Source organism: Etheostoma cragini, chromosome 7 (assembly GCF_013103735.1).
Source record: "Etheostoma cragini isolate CJK2018 chromosome 7, CSU_Ecrag_1.0, whole genome shotgun sequence".
Lineage (NCBI taxonomy): Eukaryota > Metazoa > Chordata > Actinopteri > Perciformes > Percidae > Etheostoma > Etheostoma cragini.
In genome coordinates, this window is record NC_048413.1 from 3,867,637 (window position 1) to 3,887,359 (window position 19,723).

Consider the following 19,723-nt stretch of genomic DNA (forward strand, 5'->3'; position numbering starts at 1 on the left):
TTTGATTCGTTGGTGCGGAGCCGTGCCTCAAACTCTCTAAGCCTTGCCTCCAGGGCTCCGTTTGTTACATGCACCGTCATTTCTAAAGGAGGCAGAGGAATAGCTAAACATTTGAGACACAGAGCAAGACTGAGCAGGAGAGGGACAGGAATTAGCCATTGCTAATGGCTAAGCTGGAGTAGCTAACAGCGTTCTAACAACTGAGATAAGCAAGGGAGTCGCTGTAGAATAATAAAACTATTAGTGCTTGAGTAGAACTAGTGTTTAAGTACAATCAGGCACTTAGCCACCAGATTCAAGCAATTTCAGTGATGAATAAGTTTTTGCTGGAGCAGAAAAGTAGCGTCCATGAATTAAACAAATGCTTATGCCTATGCCATGATGCAGGCTCTAAGCAAAGCAAGTGTAGTTTAATAAACAACACTTATCTTCAATTGCAGGCACTTAGCCAACAGATATAAACAATTAAGCAGAGTTCAGGAAGTTTTTGTTGGAGCAGAAAGATAGCGTCAATGTTAACACCAGGGCTGCCAACTCTCACGCATTGGCCATGAGACACACCCATTTGACTGGTTTCACACGCCACACCCCCGATTTCTCACACTGAAGTGTCAACCCGTTCGGTCAAATTTCTAAAAGATGAGTTTATCTATAGAGCTACCTGTTGAGCCACTCGTGATCAACTAGTAGGCCTATGTGCTTTCAGAGAAGATGAGGGGGTTCAAGAGTGCTCCCTGTTTGTGGAATTTTCGAAATGTTGCAAACTGAGAAATTTTTTTTCACGAGCCATCCCAGGTGCATTTCCCCCGCTTCAGGTATGACCTCTGAGTATTACAGACCCGTCCGTCACTTCATGTCCACTCTCTCTGTAATAATAGAGGTGAGCAGAGCGGCTGGTAAGTGGAGCAGCTTCAGTTCATTTTAGTTGACCCGCTCTGCTGTGGGCAGTGACGCCTTGCATCCGTGCGTAGTCCTCCGATGAAGAGTAGCGTACAGCCTCCCCTAAACATTGTCAGAGACCAGAGACCCGAATGGGCCTCTGTGTCTGTGCGACGGTGTGAATGTGAAAATATCATATCTCTGAGCAAAAACATGCACAGCAGACTACATTACAACTCTCCAAATCTTGGACAACAGAGATGGGAGGAGTTATATTTTGAATGTGCACAAAGTTGTAAATATGAACAGAAATCTGATGAAACATGTCTGAGCTATAGGCTACTATTCTATTGTTTACAATACTGCAACATTGGACCACTATTGTGCTTCTCTAACCTCGGTGCATCTCTAAATGTAACTGTAAATAATTAATTCAATGTTTCATAAAATGAACAAATAGTCTTTATTTTTCCAAAAGGTAAATACAGTAAGTGGGACACAAAGGATGAGGGCCAAACATTACTGAGCCTTGGCACAAATTTTAAAGGATTAGAATTTAGGAAAATCAGTGGTTCTCATTCTTTAGAATTTCAGTGGTGTTAGTTGATCCCTCAACATTAATTTAACTTTGGGTCCCTGGTCCCTACACCAGGAACCCCTGGACCTGTTCACCACAGACCCAAATCTTCTCAGCTGTTGCTGACGTATGCTACTGTCTCTTCATGTGGCTCATTATGTTTGGCACATTGTCTGGGTCAGTTCTTATATCACCAGAAGGTAATACAATGTGTAATCAAGTGATGACGGATTAACATTTATGTAAATGATGATGTAAATGCCCTAATACCTGTTGATACTACAACAATGCAAAGGCTCTTAACCCTACAGTTTTGCTCATATCATGTAAGACTTGATTTCTCCATTTCTTTTGCACAGAATTCTTCAGAAAGTTCCATTTAATGGTTTATTTTAAAAAAAAAATCCTGGGACCCCCAGACCGCCTTAGAGAGAGCCCCCCATCCCCCCACCCCCCCACACATAACAAATCCCAATTTAAACCCTGAAGGATAGTAATGCTGAAAGAACCAAAGAAATTACTTTTTACGCAATAAAATATAGGTTGGGGTTTTATTTTACTCTTCATGGGATTAGTGTTGAACTCCCACAATAGTTCAGTTTTAACTCCTGAAAAGGGTTAAAGGATCAACTCCTACAAAAGAGTTACTTTAACTCTGCCCTAGAGTTTGTTCAATGGCCACACATATACTCGATTTGATTTGAAAACCCAGAGAGTTTATTCCAAATATAATTTATAAAGACTGTACCGTTCGCGTGTACTGGCAGGCACCATCGTGGGAAAACAGTCACAATCAGCCGAATTACGAACGCCGTGCTTAAGCTATTGCTTTGTTCCAGGCAGCGCATAACTCGTGTTTTCACAAAAACGCTACCGCTAAGTCGTGAGTCCTGACCTGAAGTCATAACTTACGGGCTGACTGGTTACACAGCGTTTGTTTTTCCAAGGTGTCATCCGCCTGTATACACGAATGGTACAGTTCTAGCACATCCCTAAAACAAACCGAGCACCCAGAAGGAAAGAAAAAGGTTGTATAAATGTGAAACAACCCTTAACCCATGTGACATTTAAACTGTTTAGAAATGAAAGCTTGCTCTAATATGGGAAAAAATCGAATCCAGGTGAAAAGACAAAAATAATTACCCTTTAATGTAGTCAATGTGACCATATTGCGTAAGTTAGCTAAAAATGTAAAGCTAAATGTAATAGTTGCCTTATCCTGTTATTGCCTTGTTAAACTCGTTAGAACTTGTCACTCTTTGAATTCTTTGAACATGTCGGCATGTCTTTCGGCTCCTTAACGTAGATTTAAGCAGTTTTCACAGGAGGGCTTAGTGGTTTCCATGGCTTTGCCAGACTGTCGGCTACGTTAAAGAAATCCCTTCATATTTTTGCTCCGTGTATCTGCGTTGTCGACAGGCCAAGGAGCATTAGCGTTACTTCCATCCACATCTATCTACCGGTCACCGTGTGAGCTGCCAATGTGAAAGAGGTCAAAACCACAAAGTCTGTTTTGTTGCCATGGTGATTCCCTCCTTTTCCAGGCTCCTGATTGCTGCCAAGCTGATTCACCTGTGCCCACACCTGCAACCCATCCACTAATCAACCATGTCACCATAGCGACCACTCACTGCTGACCTCATCCTTGTCTCAGCTACAGTGGTAGTGGCACAGCGCAATCACTTGAATTGTGCATCCATGTTTATTTCCTTGTGTATTTTTTCTCAATTATAGTAAAGACGAGATGAAGCCTTATTGAATCTTTTTCAGACAAGTGGTTAACAAAAGTGTTAATTTCTCGAGTCTTCATTTGTTCACAACGCCGCCTGGTGGTCAAAGAGTGTAACACAGCCAGATATAGTACAGATTATCCAAGAGTGTATGGCTGCAGCCTGGAGCATCCCATGTCATGCCGTCCCGTCTCATGCCGTCCCGTCTGGTGCCATCCCTGAGCTTCTACTTTTCAAAATAAAAGCTAGCATCTGGAATAAAATAAGCTTGCATCGACTATCATGGTATGAATAAAATACTTAAAATAATATATGTCTGCCTATAAAATAAATGCAGATTATAGACAAACTAAAAAATATCCTTCTGCGATTCCACCTGGTGCCATCACCGAGCTTCTACTTTTCAAAATAAAATTCTTTAAAAATATCTCTCTTAGCCTACTTTTCAATGTAAAAGCTTGCATCAACTATCATGCTAATGAATTGCACCAGCAATAACACCACATACTGACGTGTTTTTTGACACCCTGTCCTCAGGCAGGCTTTGGGTCATGAGGACATTGACAAACCATATTAGAACTAGTTTTTTTTCCCAGGGCCATAAATGAGCTGCTGAAATGCTAAACTAAGCTGCTTTTGAACCATACAGTGTTGATAATGCACTGGTTTTCTTATTCTGATCTTAACAGTTTAATAAAATGTATTTATTTATTGTAGCTGAAACCGCATAGCTGTATTTATTTTATATCGTCATGCCATCTATATCTATCTATCTGTCTGTCAAAAGCTGAGTCTTTACATACAGTTTTGTGTATAAACCTCTGTGGACTAGTGAACATCCAGGCACTCACTGACAGCAGTCTGTTCAGAAATTAATTGAAACGCTCTGCTGTTGTTGAAACTGCCTGTGAAAATCTTAGTTGTGTACAATCTATGGTGAAAACCTGGCGTTTAGCACAGTGAGACAACATTTGTGTTGTTTTCTTTTCAAAGTGTACAGCGTCCAGTGATAACTGCCCAACTGTCACTTTAACTAATCGCATAATTTGTCCCGCCATAAGTGAGCCTGGTTGTACGCAATTCACATTAAAATCTACCCTAGTCCTACCCTGGTGCAACCCATCTGGCGACCTGGGTTGCAGAGCTGACTATATCAAAGAGGATTACCCCATACCCCATTAAACATACAGCTGGCCTGGGTATAAGCCTGGTTGAGGCATTGGTGTAAAAGGGGTATAATAAATGCCACCAGGGACACGTTTAAAGAAACAGTATGCACAGTTTTTATGGGATTTCCGGTTTAAACAACGTTTCCTGAACTAGAACATGAGCCCCCATCTGATGTTTTGCAGCATGTGTTTACACAATCCCTATTGTTGCAACAAAATCGTCAGTAAGGGAAAGTTGGTCGTCAAATGTCACACCCAGGTTCCAAGCAGTCTGGGTGGGGACTACCAAAGAGTTGTCAGTTGTGATCAACCTCAATTTGAGTGTAAGGTCAGGTTAGTAAGAGCGCCTTTCACTGGGAGGAAAAGCATCTCAGTCTTGTCAAGGTTGAGTTTTAAGTTTCAGGTTATGTGTGGACATCTCATGAGAGATGCCAGTCAGATAGGCGCTGTGGCACAACCTGGTCTCACGGCAGTTTGTGAAATGGTGACGTTATTTGGATTTATGATATGTCGGTTTCTGGGGGTCGCAACAACCGGGAACGGAAACAAAACACAATGGGACGGACGGCAACATACAGGACGCGTTACGACAACGGGACGGTTGAGGTTAGGAAAAGAACAACGGGGGAAGGAAACGTCACATGCAGAAGACGGCAACAACAAAGGAACGGTTGTTGTTAGAAGATCCCACAATCCCTGGTCTCTGGGGTGAAAGTCGTGTGTTGTTTGACCCATCCACCACGACAAGCAACCAACCAAAAGTGGATTTTCGGCTTTTCAACACTACTCGCTACCGTAATCGTGCTGTTATCACGAAAGACGCATCCTGTTGAAATACATTAGCTTAAAATCCGTGCTCATTACCATGAACAAAATGAGAAAATCATGTCCCTGCACACGAATCAAGACATTAAATAACGTCAACATTTCACGTGTTTCACTAGGAGATGTTGAAGCAGGTTAGCAGGAACACATTTACCAGACAGAAGAAAATAAACTTACATTTACATTTCAAAAGAAAATCTCTTTATTCATTTTTTTCTGTTATCCCCTGTCACCCACACTTTTTGTTTTACACCCAGATACTGTTACAAATCTAGATGGCACCCAAGTTACTTTGCACTCAGACAGAGCGTCTTTTCAAGCCGACATAGCCTTTGCATGTCAACATTCAGACATTCCAGATCAAGTGAAAAACAGGGCAAGAATGACTGAAACAGTGAACTGACAAATTAACATATTCAGTATGTCAACAGCCCCATGTAATGTCTTCATCAGAAAAAACAAAACAAATTTACATATTCTGAGGGGGAACTGATGATAGACGTATAAATGCACAAGATACACAGAGAAAATACACAACTGTCTGAAAAAAATTCAATTCGTCATACATAGTAATGTGCTCATTTACTGTTAAAATGGTTTACACGGGCACATCATTGATATGAAACCATGAATAAGACGTTTGTTGCCGTGAACTTCGTAAATGTGTACTGTGGTGAAATATGGATGTGGTGTCTATGATGTCGGCATTGAGAGGCGACGGTGTCCCACAGCAGAGAGACTCCTCATTACAGGATGTGTGCCCCCAAAGGCCCATTCTAAGCCAGGTAATAGCTTAAAATATGAAATTTAGATGAAGCACCAAACCGTAGAGTAGTCTGTTACACTACTAGTGTATAAACATCATTGACAATTACACTTAACATTTTGTATTCATAATGCTATTGTATCATTGTACAAATTAGCTGCAACAGCTTAAGTAAGTCACTTCTGAAGTTTTTAATTTAGGAATTTAGGTGGGTATAAAAGTTACTGTTATACCCACCAACTGGACTTTGTGGTTAAAAGTCCCATGACATGGTGCTCTTTGGATGCTTTTATGGCTACATCCTGCTACACTCTACAGTGCCCTGCTGTGCCATGAACTACTACAATTTCTTAGTCACTATTCCATTATCTTTTATTGTGACTGTTATTGCCACTCTTCATTTCAACCCCAACCAGCTCGTCAGACACCGCCTACCGAAAGCCTGGGTCTGTCCCAGGTTTTTTCCTAAAAAGGAGTTTCTCCTCGCCACTATTTGCTCTGGAGGAAACTACTAGAACTGTTGGGTCATTGTAAATTATGTGGTCTAGACCTACTCTATCTGTAAAGTGTCTCGAGGTAACTCTGGTAGTATGAACTGATACTATAAATGACATTGAATGGAATTCACTTCATTTTCATTATTCAATTCAATTTTATACAGACCTTAGTAGCCCCTTATTACTGTATCTGAAGTCTCTTTCCCAAAATCCAGCCTTGGTCTAGAATAACAGCCACTAGAACCAGTCCCTCAATGAGCTTTCCTTAGTATGTGCCATTTCTGAGTCTGTACGATTTGAGGAGAGAGAGGGTGGTGCAAGGTGGAGGGTGGTTGTGTGGCCTTGACCAACTACCACTTTGCTCGTTTGACAGGCATGATGTCTCTCTCTCATGTGTGGACCAAATTCTCTAGGCGGGCAAAGCAGAGAAAGGGGAGGTAACCTTGCTCCTTATTACCTCATAAGGGAAAGATTCCAGATCAGCCCATCTGAGCTTTCATTTTATCAAAGGCAGAGCAGGATACCCAGGTCTCGGTTTACACCTATCACCATTTCTGGCCACTGGGGGACCATAGGCAGGCTGGGGTAAAGCATATTATTGTTTTATAAAATCCTTTTCATGCCATGGGACCTTTAAGTGTAGTCAGATGCGAAGCCCCCTTACTGAATTATATTCCATTATATTTTTTTTATTTTGAATTGTCACCTGCCACCAGAATTTTGTGTTTTCCATGACAGAAATTATGACATTTTCAACACAAACGACGTGCTTGCCTAAAAATATATTAAGCCAGGAAATAGCCTAAAAATAGAATTTACATTAAACTTTGAATGCTGTTTGAAAGCTTTCTCCACACAGCTAAAAAATATAATTGTGATGGTTGAGAAACACTGGAGTCAGCCTAAAATATCAAAAGCTGCTAAAACCCTAAATCCTTCATAAGTCATCTTAAGGCACTTCTGGCTTCAACTTTTGACCATGGTGATGGCCTTTTTTTGCTAATAATAAATAAATAAATAATGTATTTATGCCATCTCCAATTGGTGTTTCTTCAGCTATAGTGAAAAAGTAACCAGGCAGCTACAATATAATTAAACTTAAAAAACAAAGTGTATGAAGCATTAGTTAATATTATCTAATGATATGATTAATGCTAATAACAGCATAGTGTTGATATAATTATGATTGTACTGTAGATGAGAACATGCATCTAATGGTAAAATCACCATGATTTGTAGTCATCACCATTACACATTAATCAAACTAGTTTAAGTTTGAATGTAAGGAACAAAAAAAACATAACCTCAAGTACAAGACTAACTATTAAAAGATCAATGATAGCTCATTTGGTAGAGCAGGCGCCCATGTATAGAAGTAACTACACAATGCAGCGGGCCCAGGTTTGACTCCGACCTGTGGCCCCTTTTCTGCATGTCATCCCCCCTCTCTCTCCCCTTTCTGTCAATAAAGGCCTAAAAAGACCCCCAAAAAATAATCATAAAAAAGACAGATGGAGGCAGAACATATTAGCATTTAATTTGACATTAAAATAGAAATTTTAACACAAACATTTAATAACTGCATAACTCACTTTGCGTAAAAGTGTGAACATTGGTTTGATGACATGAGTTTCACCAGTTAACCAATGTCATCTTGTTTATGTTCTAACAGGATGTGACCATTTTTGGGCGAGAGGCTGGAGCTGGGGAGGCTGACACAGCAAAGTCAGTTTTGTCTGTGGTTGTAAATCTTCTATTTCCTGCTGATCTTTGATTCCCTATAATCCCAACACCACAACACACGTGGGTCCCATTACCTCCATTAAGAATACCTTTGCTAATATCAGTCTTAATGACTTAGACTGCATATATTTTTCAAAAATGGTGCAATTTCTGTGCAATGCTACAGAGATAAAGCCTTTGCAAAGACCAGTGTCCCTTCACTCAGTACTGTACGTCAGAGTAGAAACTGCTACATTCAGGGAATGCAATATCTGTTCAGAGTCATGCATACCTGGCGTTTCCCAAACCAGTCTGTGATTCTCATGACAATTCATTAGTGATCTTTGATTTGACATGTAAAGAGCTTTCTTGATGTGCCTTTACATTTGATGCTTTTTCACCCTCACCTCCCCACCACCCACCAAAATCACTCCTGGCTGTCACATTTTGTCGATTGAGGTACAGTTATGTGTGAAATACTTGTGTTGGATTTAATCGATTTTCCTTTCCCCATCAGTCGTTGCCGTCCTCCTCGTCTCCTTTGTTGCCTTTGCTGAGGCGCTGGAAGCAATGGACTGTGGAAGCAAGGAAGAAGCTGGCCACGATGGCTGCTACTGAGACGGAGATACCGGAGAAGATGACGATCAGATAGTCAGTAAGGGTGAGGGTACCACGGCACTTCTGAAAACTGTCTTCAGAAAGTAAACTCAGGGGAACACGACGCCCATCCATAGGCAGAGAGCATTCTATCCCCTCCATACCTGGGAAGAGAGACAAAAAATCAAATCAAATCAAATCAAACATAATTCCTAAAGCACATTTAAAAACAACCAGGTTGACCAAAGTGCATGAAACAATAAATAGACAGAATGCAACATACAGTTCTCATGCTGGATTAAAAGCCAGGGAATAAAAATGCGTTTTTAGTCGCAATTTAAAAACTGGAAGGCTAGGGGCAAGTCTGACAGGAAGAAGCAAGTCATTCCAAAGTATCTGGGCTGCGGCAGAGAAAGCCCATCCCCTCTGCTCTTGACAAGTGAAAGAAGTGAACCAGCTGACAAGCACAGAGACAATAAACTTTCTTAAAGTTATGCCTGTGTCAACAGCCCTATTTACAAGTGTAAGAGGCTGTTCACACTAAATAGAGCAATGGGCAAAAGGGGTGGGGTGCCCAGGTGGCCTTGTGGTTAAAGTTGGTTACCTTCACTGTTGAGGTAAACAACAGATCTATGTTTTTAAATTACAAAGTAATTACTGGCAGAGATGGCAAAAGTACTCACTTCCCCTACTCAAGTAGAAGTACAGATACTTGTGTTAAAAAATACTCTGGTAAAAGTAGAAGTACTGATTAAACTTCTTTACTCAAGTAAAAGTAACAAAGTAGAGGCTTGGAAATTTACTTAAAGTATAAAAGTAAAAGAAGCCTTGCGAATGACAGAGCTACCTGGACCAGACAGATGTTACTAGAGAGCATGCTGAGAAACTACAGTGGACATGAAAAAAAGGCTCTTTATATGCCATTGGCTACATTTTAAATGGATTCCTGCCAATAGGTATAAAACATATTACTTATTGGGACTCCAGGTTAACAAGATTCTGACCGAGTAGCAAGATATGAATTCAATTGTGATTCTGTGAGAAGTCTGTACCATCCAATTAGATTAAATTCGGTATTAATGATGCAAAAAATAATGGGAACTCCAGTGAATTTATTTGAAACTTGTGAGTGAGGAATTATCTCAGAAACCACCGGCACTCAGGTAGCAATGCTCTGCTCCAGCGATGGCCCCGTGCTCAGCACTGCACGTGCCACGCTCATCGCAGAGACCGAACAAAAGTGAGAGGTGAAGACCAGCAGGCTCCGCGGGGCCAGCAAACCCTGACACGTGTAAGCCAGAGCAAGGGATTCCACAACCCAATTAGACAGCCGTTGCTTTGTCACAGGCTTGCCCCTTTGGGGGCTAGCCCAGGACACAAATAGCTGGTCACTCCGTTGAAAACCCGCATTCCTGTCCGTGTAAATGTGCAGAGACACAGCGCGTGCAACCGCCGTTCCTCTGAGGAACAAAAAGGCGAGAACAGGGAACCGAGAACAGCGCCAAAAGGTCAATGGGAGAGTATGAGCCAACCACCTTGGGCACAAAGGCAAGATTAGGTTTCAATAACACCCTGACACGCCCGGGGCAAACTGAGTGGATGATGGATGCACAGAGAGCGCATGAATGTCGCCAACCTGTTTTGCAGACGCCAAGGCCAGCAGCAGCACTGTCTTCAAAAACAGATGCTTCAGGTCGACCTCCCCCAGTGGTTCAAAAGGGGGGCTAACAAGCCCATCCAACACCACTGCCAGGTCCCATGGGGGAGCCAACGGCTTGGAAACAGGGAGCAGCCGTCATGCTCCTTTCATAAAACGGTAAACCAAAGGATGTTGGCTAGCTGTTTTACCATCAAACCCCACATAACAAGCTGTAATAGCAGCCAGGTACACTTTTATGGTGGAGAAGGCTTTATGTTTGTCAATCAAGTCCTGCAAGAATGACAAAATGCAAGCCCCCCTGACGGTTTATATAGGCTACCGTTGTCGTGTTGCTCGTTCTCATCGGAACATGGTGTCCGCTTAGAAGCGGCAGGAAATGCCTCAGGGCAAGAAACACTGCCAGGAGCTCAGAGACAGTCCGAAGGGAGGCACTCTGTACTCGTAACCGACCCCCCGAAAAGCAAACCTCAGATATTTCCTGTGCGGAGGATTGATCGCAATATGGAAATACGCGTCTCTCAGAGCTACAGATGTGAACCAGTCGCCCTGGCACACCAGACGAAGCAGAGATGCATGAGTGAGCATCCTGAATATGTATTTTCTTAGGTATTTGTTCAGAGCCCGCAGGTCCATGATAGGACGAATTCCGTTCCCTCCCCGTTTTGGGACCAGAAAATACCTGGAGTAAAAGCCGCTCCGACTCAGCTCGGGAGGCAGTACACATATCGCTCTCCTTTCTAACAGCGAGATAATTTCCTCCTGTAGAACGCGAGCTGACTCCCCCCGGGCCTGTGTACAGAGTATGCTCGAGAAGCGAGGGGGGGTAACAGCAAATTGAAGCCTGTAGCCCCGAGATATTGTTCTTAGTACCCAGGCTGAATTTGTGATAGCTGTCCATCTCTCTCTAAGAGAGAGGAGTGGCAGCCCCCAACGTGTCCCCTACATTCTGTGCCCTCATTAACTGAGCTATGAGGCCATCTTGTGGCGGTACTCGGGAGAGACCCGTGGCCGACAATGCGCATGCGCAAGGTATTAGCGCACTGACGGGGTCGATGGCATCCCGCGTCCCGAGAGGAGCCGTGGCTTCTCTCTGGAGCGGTGAAGCCACTGACGCGCTAATTTCTTTTTTGTTCATTTTTTCGAACTGCGCCCTCGAAATTATCTCTGGATGTGACAGTGAAACATGCTTTAATTCTGTTGAAAAGAGTGCGTGTGTGCTTGGGTGACTTGGATGGGGGACAGGGCCTGCCGTAGCCGCAACAAAGTCTCCGCTCCAGCGGTGAACGGGGAACTTCCAGCCCCCACGCAGGTGGGGAGAGGTCGGTTGTCAAACCGCCCTCTTCTTCTTTTTTACCTGCTGAAAAGCGGCCTGGGCTGGCTGTCCCGGTGGGGCAGTCGTCTGCGCAGGGGCTTTCCTGGGCCAGCTCCCTTTCACCTTCTGCTGAGGTGAGGCAGTTGGGGCGGACTGGCGATCTGGCCGCCTGGGGATTTTTAAATGAGCAGAACGCGAGACAGCTTGAGCGAAAGACTTGCGCGTGGCTGGAGGTGTGGGAGACTCGGCTTTCCGAGGGAGGCAGAGTTGAAGAGCTTTTTCCTCTGGTGTAAGGGACATTAGAGGACATCTTCGTTAGCAGGAGAGCTAAACGCAAAGATACTGAGCAGTAGCTGGTGTGCTAACGCGCAGAAATAGCCTTACCGTAAAACGGCTAGACGGATAACGCTCCAGTTTGTGGTGAGACCGAATAGTCGTGTCGAAGGCAGCTAGCGCCCGGCGACGGAGAAGTTAAGTTAGGATGGCTCCGGTCTGTGGACAGTTTAGCTAGCTGGCCTGCACAACTGAAACATGCTTTGAAGCGAGAAGAGGTTTTAGAAGGGTGTCCGCGTCATGGCGTAAGCTATTTAAAGGGGGATGGACCCACTTGATGCGGACACTCGATCACCAGCAAATCAGGATTAGCGTAATGAGATAAATGCTTCTGAGGAATACGCAGGGAGGCGTATCCCATAGTGAGAAATCGAAACGAATGCTATGAATGAGAACTAAAGTAACGAGCCAATTTTGTAAAAAAGTAAATAGTAAAGTAAAGTAAAAATATCTACAATATCTACTTGAGTATAGTACTTTGCACTTCTTTACTTCCCATCTGGGAATGTCCACTTGCACGTTTGATTGAACACAGGGATCTGCCAGGGGAGATTGCATTGCTTTATTACAAAACTTAAGATAAGTTCAACTTTTTCGCCCCAGATGTCCCTGTATTTATTGCCAGGGCCCTCATAGGAGTAGACTTTAGCAGGGTGCTGGGGTGCTGTGTTCTCAGTGGTAGAGCGGTTGCCTGCCAATCGGAAGGTTGTTGGTTCGATCCCCGCCCCTGCAGTCATTGTCGAAGTGTCCTTGGGCAAGACACTGAACCCCGAGTTGCCCCCGGTGCTGCGCATCGGAGTGTGTATGTGTGTGAGTGTTTATCTGATGAGCAGGTGGCACCTTGTACGGCAGCCCCGGCCACAGTGTATGAATGTGTGTGAATGGTGAATGTTTCCTGTAGATGTAAAAGCGCTTTGAGCAGTTGTTAAGACTGGAATAGCGCTATATAAATACAGCACATTTACATTTACATTCTCATTGAAATGAATTAGACCGCTACGTTTTGGGCTAATGATACATTACAAACATGACCTTCTTTCACAGGTACACAATGTGAAATGATGAAAAGATGTAGACTTTCTCACAGCAAATATTTTGACTTATAATAGGAGAAACACAGGTATTACTAACAGCACTATGGCTCTGTTATGTTCAAGTGTTCGAGTAAGAGTGAAAGTACGCAAACATGCACGATTCCAGGAACTTGAATTCAAAGCGTATTTACACCTGCACTTTTCCTAGTGTGACAAGTCAAATTGTCTGCAGAGAGGAAAGGCCTTTTAATAAAAAAGGTATTACAGAATGACCTGTTTCTTTTTTCACACCAATGAAGCAACCTGAGAACATTGTTACCAACCAGTATAAATAGTTCTATATTAGTAACCTGCATTAGTTATCAAGATCAGGATTAACTTTATTGTCAGGCAAATCATGTCACATCTGGCTCACGAATGTAATGAAAACATTCTAACAGTGCTAGAAGCCGAGGGTTTAACCTGGATATGACCCTACTCTGATCTGAAAGAATCAACACCTTTTATAATACAGTTTTTCTCCATTGTTCAGAAGTCTTGGAAATTTTGGTGGTACAGATTCAATTATAAGCCGTTATCAAAGATATTTTATCAAATTGAAAATAATGAACGGGGCTTCACCCTGAACTCAAGGGCCAATAACTGAACTGTGACTACCGCCTCAAAAGTTGGTGTCCTCTTAAAATAAAGATACTAATTGAGTGAATCAATGAATCTGATATTTATTAGGCCTGGTAAACTTTGGGTTATTTTGAGTTACTCACTAAACTGATGAGTGAGTCACTTGAGTCATTATTGATAGGCGAGGCGAGTTTCAAACTGTCTGCCCAACCTTGTTGCATTTCAAAGGTGCCCTACCACTCAAAAACATTTTTACTTGCATTTTTTTTAAACATGTTAGGTCCATATGTGTTATTGTTATGTGGTGAATGTGAAATTGAACTTCTACCTCCTCTGTTAGCTCAAGCCACTGAAAAGAAATAAGAGGAGAAATCAGGCCAATCCCAATAGCTGGTCAGTCTGACATCATGTTGCCTGAGCTTATTACTATTTATGAGCTCGCCCAGTTGCGCTGCGTAAAGGATGCTAATAGCCATGCTCTCATTGGCTAGCTTGTTAGCCAATCAGAGTCAAGCTGCTTAGCTCATTGAATATTAACGAGAACTGGCACAAATGGAGCTTAGCCTTCCTGCAGACTTTCTATACCATGCTAGAATGGCTTGAAAAAAGGTAACTAAGGCATTTACACAAACATTTTTTACAGGGTCCACGGTAGAACTACAGACATTACCACAAAGTAATGAAATATGAAGAGATCATAGATCTTATTATGCTTTTCAGCTTTTTCCATTTCCTTTATTGTGTTAAATATCTTTTGTACACGTTATTTGTTAACAAAGTGAAAAAGCCCAAAGTCGACCCACACAAACTGCTCCACACAGCTGTATTGTAGTCTAGCATTTACTTCAGGGACAAACGTGGTTCACTTCATAATACACACTATAATTCTTGCCTAACTGCTAACTGACTGGCTAGTAGTCTACACCTAGCTCCTGCGCATGTGCGACTTCTTACAAAGATGGAACAGAAGTGCGATGCCTCACTCTGTAGCTAAAACAGTGAGCTCAACACACAGGGTGAAAAGAGGTGTGGTACAAGAAAAATGCTATTCTGAAATAACCTCTAAATACAATTATGAACCTGAAAAATAGCATTATAGGAGCAATTTTACACTTCTGAGTCCATTGCCCAAAATGCCAAAACAAAACCAGAATAAAACAAAAAAATAGATAAAAGTAAATAAAGACAAAAGGGGGGAGGGGGGGGGGTAGGATAAGGTTGAGTAGAAGATATAGGATACAGGGTATAGGAGAGTACCTTTAATTATTTTTTGGTTTCCATGTCCTTGTCACGTGCTTTAAAAAGATGCAGGTCTCCAGAAAGTATCATTTCTTTTTATTATTATTTTCAGTTTTCCTATAGGTCCTTTAAAATCAAAAATATAATTTCGGGTTTCTCTTTCCGAAAGTGTAAAAATATTGGACATGTGAGGAATGTGTCTGTAAAGTTTGCTACTTTCCAGGCAAACTCCCTCCAATATTTTGTCACGTGATTCCCGTGGGAGTCCCGTAGTACGGTAGTCAATCTCCCTGTTGGTAATGTAATAGGGACGGTATTGAAGTCAACGGGAGCGGGAAGAAGTCAGAAGATTTGCGATGCATTTCATTTCAGAAAAAAATTAATTATTCTCATAAATATGAAACTACACAGTGTCATTATTGAAGTTAAGGCTAAAACAGGCCTATGGGTGTGGTGAACTCAAAAGCAAAATGCAGTAATAGATTGCCATCTTTGGTTTGTCTGCAGTCCTATCAGGTCTACCTGGCGACACTGAAACTCCTGCGTTGTTGCTGCGCCCCCTGGGGAAACTAAGTGGTGTGATATCTGACTTTTTAAAACGTGTAGCTTAATACTAGTTTGTAGTAGTCGGATGAGTTGAGTCCATTCATGACGTGGATGGCATGAGACATGGAAAAAGGTGCGCACAACAACAACAATACAGGATAGGACAGAATTCTTTGGGAGGGGACAATTGGACAATTGATTCCCATGTCACCACCATTTTATATGCATTTTTTCAGTAGTTGAGAGGATGTTACGAGCACTTTATTAGCCCCGTAATCTAAAATGTTGGGATACAATCTGGATCATGCACCATTTCTCTGAGAAGTATACATTCACTATTTCACTATTTTTATGTTGTATGTTACAGATTGAATGGAAATTAGAGGATATTTTGGTGAAATAGGACTATCTACATCACCTTTTACAAACAAGCACGTCCAACTCTATCTCCACACCGCTGTGGAGTAAGGTGTGACTACACTGCAGATGTATTCTGGGAGAGGATAAAAAAACACTAAAGCAATCACAATCATCTACTAAATAGTCTCAGGAAGGAACTTGTTTTGGTGGAACACCTTCACCCCACATACAATATTAAACATACAAACTTGGAATAAAAACTATCGATGCTGTTTTGAGTGAGATACGGTTTCTGAATGTCCTCGGCCTTCAGTCTCCAGGTGAGCTGTTCAACATCTGCACGGCTTTCTACTTCACTAGCCGAGACAAGGTGGCTAACCGTAGCATGCTAGCGCTAGAATACTAGCTCGTTCTCAGTGGAAAAACACTGCTACAACACACACCAGTTGACCATAATCTCCAAAAGAACTACTTCCATGTCCCTGTTCTGCAGGTATTCCACAAGTGGCCCTTGTCTAGAAGAAGTCTCCGAGCTAATCCTGCCTTGGACTGACCAAAGTTGGAGAAAGAGTTATCTAGCTGATGGAATGTTACCTAGCTACGGAGCAACAACTTCCAACAAAGATAGTATAGAAGTGAGATGTCTCAATCTGTAGCTAAAACACACAGGGTGAAAACAGGATCTTCAGCAATGTGCAGTACAACAAAAATATGGTGTTTTTTGAAAGTGAAACCATGTAAACCTATTCTGGTACAACCTCTTAATACAATCATGAACCTGAAAATTAGCAGAATATGGGCGCTTTGAATGAAATTAACTGTTGACATACTACAGTGACGTGAGCTATGAGAATCCGCTGGGTTCATGCTTAAACTTCATTGGCTCCTACCAAATCATGGTAATTAATACCTAAAATCTTAACTACTGTTGCAATATAGATTAACCACTTGTCAAACTCCTTACACATTAAATTAAAATCAAAAACATTAACACAGTTATCATGTAATTCCATTATACCCACTGCTATAATTACTGTAATTATTTTTAAGTATTTAGGTGTATATTTGTTTTAGGCTATGGTAAATGAACATTCCTGTTCTATATCAGAAAACAGAACCCAAGTGATGTGTTTTGGTACCAATGCATTGTAACACCTAGAAAACGTTTTGTCCCCTGTGTAGAGCGAAGCTCTTCCCTTTTATTCTGAATCCCCTGTAGCACTGTGGCACCCAAGAGTCACTGGACATTATGATCAAGTGTGGTCATGTGTGTGTGTTTGCGTATGTGTGAGTCACTGTAAGACCAGAAGGGGTTTTCCACATAAAAAGAGACTCGGTGACCTCATAGTGATATTGTAGTCACGTGGCGCTACAACAGGCAGCCAGACTCATGTTTACACACACACACAAATATGAAAACGAAATGTGGTTAGGGTTACAAATACAAACATTTAGACTTTAGTACATGAGCCACTGAAGACACTGACACATATTTAGAATGGTATTTGAACAAAGAACACACAGGCATGAGAACACATGTTTATTAATTGAAATGGGCACCATGTGCACATAGACAAAAAACACACAGACAGACAGAGGCACAAAAGTGTGAATCCACAAACACATGTACAGGTGTACAGATGCAGAATTACTTGTTTAATGGAATGTGAGGATTCAAGTGCACTAATGCATACAGTATATGGCAGACACGGACGACACACAGAGGATTATAGAACAGAGATAGGTGGACACATACACGTTGACAGGAACACAACACTGCAATACAGAGACAGACACATACAGTACAACTAAACACAGGTCATCATACACAAACACACCATTCTGAATGTAGCAAGGACCACGGCTGCAAAATGACTGCAAAACGACATCCTCTCAGTGGCTCTGGACAAAATCCAAGAAACGTCCATACCCATTTGCTTAATTTCTAAAGCCAGTTCATTTTCTCAAATGTGTGTGTGTGTGTGTGTGTGTGTGTGTGTGTGTATAATGCCTGGGATAATGTTTACGGCACGTAGGTTGCCTTGTAACACATTCTCATTTAAAACTCAAAAACCATGAATGCATGAACTCAAGAACCACGAAGGCAGTTTAAAGCCAACGCCTAATTTAGACTTTGTCACTGTATTGAAGTAGTTCATTGTTATTTAGGTAAAAGTATAAAGTAGTTGTAACAAGTTAGTTTTGGGGTTATTGGGTATAGTATGTGCAAGTGTCAAGTTAATTTAATCTAGACTTACGTCTGCAACATGGCATCTCCATCCAGAGAAAGTGAGAGCTTTGACTCTCTTTTGTTGTTGTTATTTTTGCCTTGACCAACTACCAATATGTTTCATTTGTATGTAATACATGTATTTTAATCATCTACTATGTCTGTCATTGAAACATTGATCAATCAAACATTATGACTAAATGTTTCTTAGCGAAAGGATTTCCTCTGTTCTGCCATGGGTCAAAGACTGCAAGTCCGTACTTTAAGCAGCTTATGTCTTACCCTTTGGGAGTTTGTGGTGGTTCTCTGTGAGCCATACAAACAGTTTAGCAAAGTGGCAGTTGCAAAGCCAGGGGTTGCCATCGAGACGTAGTATCCGGAGGGAGGGCAGGGATTTCAGGACCATGACGTCCAGCGCTGTGAGCCCATTCCTCTCCAGCTCCAGCTCCCTCAAAGAAGTCAGCCCTGTGAAAGCATCCCTGCCCACCATGTTTAGGTAGGGGTTGTTCCCCAGTCGTAGTTTGATGAGACTCCTGGACTCCCCAAATGTTCCCGAGGAGATTTCCGTCAGGTTGTTGCTCCCCAGGTCCAAGAAGACTAATCTAGAAGAAGTGCTCAGTGTACCTGGCTCCAGCTGGGAGAGGGAGTTATTCCTAAGATCGAGGTAGACCAGATCGCTGTAGAGGACCAAGAAGTCGGAAGGGATCCAGGGAATCCAATTGTTGGAGAGAAGGAGACGGCGAACACCCAGAGGGATCGGGTCCGGGACTCTGGTTAGACCTTGGTTGGTGCAGTCCACAGTATGGTGGTCTGGACACAAACAGCTGGATGGGCAGATGTGGCCTCGCGTAAGCAAGGAGGAGGAGATCAAGGCAAGGAAAGGCTGCAGCCAGTTAATGCATGGTATCATTGTCAAGGGGGCGGCAACGTTAACTAGGAGATTGGGGAGGAGGGGGTCTCAGCATGGGGTAAGAAGGGAGGTCAGGGAAACGGACAGATAGAAAGGAAGGGGAAGGAAAGGCCAGCCGATGAAAGCTCAGCATGGCGCTGGCATCCTTTCACGCTCTCAGCATTGCAACGCGAGAACAACCCGAAAAGCCATGGAGTAGCCAGGGAGCTTTGTATTCCAGAAGATCATGTAACAAGCAGGCTGGATCAAATAGCAGCCTGCTGGCTTTGAGGGAAGAGAGGGGAGGAGCAAAAGAGAGAGTGTGCAAGAGAGTGGGAGGGCAGAGGGATGTGAACAGGGAGAGGATTAACACTGTGGTAAATAGAGGAGAGGGGGGCGGGGCGTGTGTGTGTGTGTGTGTGTGTGCGCACTAGCAGGGACAGCCCTTCCTGCTTCATTAGTCAGCTCCTGAGGTTGAGCCCTGTCATCAGTCGGATCAGTGGAGCAGAACCACAGGCTGAGTCCTCACTGACTAAAATCCCGTCAGTCCTCCAGTGTGATGTAAGTGCTTCTTCTTTACACAGGCAGCCCCGACGTGAAGATGTGGATGCCATCACCATTTGTGGCTCACAGAGTCTGTGACGCAGTCTTCTGGAATCACCGCCGTTTCCCTGCCTCCTCCTCCTCTAGTCTCTCTTTCCTTTTTCCTCACCTTGACTATAATTGCTGAATGGGGA

At 42.7% G+C, this 19,723-nt stretch overlaps 1 protein-coding gene across 1 annotated transcript; it reads right to left on the reverse strand.

The window, feature by feature from the left end:
- Nucleotides 1-8,124: 8,124 nt before the first annotated feature.
- On the reverse strand, nt 8,125-19,340 carry lrrc38a (leucine rich repeat containing 38a). Its single transcript, XM_034875751.1, has 3 exons — nt 18,380-19,340; nt 8,247-8,926; nt 8,125-8,146 (listed from the first exon to the last, which is right to left on the reverse strand). The coding sequence occupies exons 1-2, from the start codon at nt 19,005-19,007 to the stop codon at nt 8,679-8,681; spliced, it is 876 nt and encodes a 291-aa protein (XP_034731642.1). The 5' UTR covers nt 19,008-19,340; the 3' UTR covers nt 8,125-8,146; nt 8,247-8,678.
- Between the last annotated feature and the right edge of the window lie 383 nt (nt 19,341-19,723).

Bases quoted from the DNA above. Each gene is read 5' to 3' on its own strand.
- lrrc38a (XM_034875751.1), bottom strand. From the start codon at position 19,007: ATGATACCATGCATTAACTGGCTGCAGCCTTTCCTTGCCTTGATCTCC. The intron at 8,927-18,379 runs GTAAGACATAAG...CTCTCTTCCCAG, and splicing joins CCACCACAAACTCCCAAAGG to GTATGGAGGGGATAGAATGC.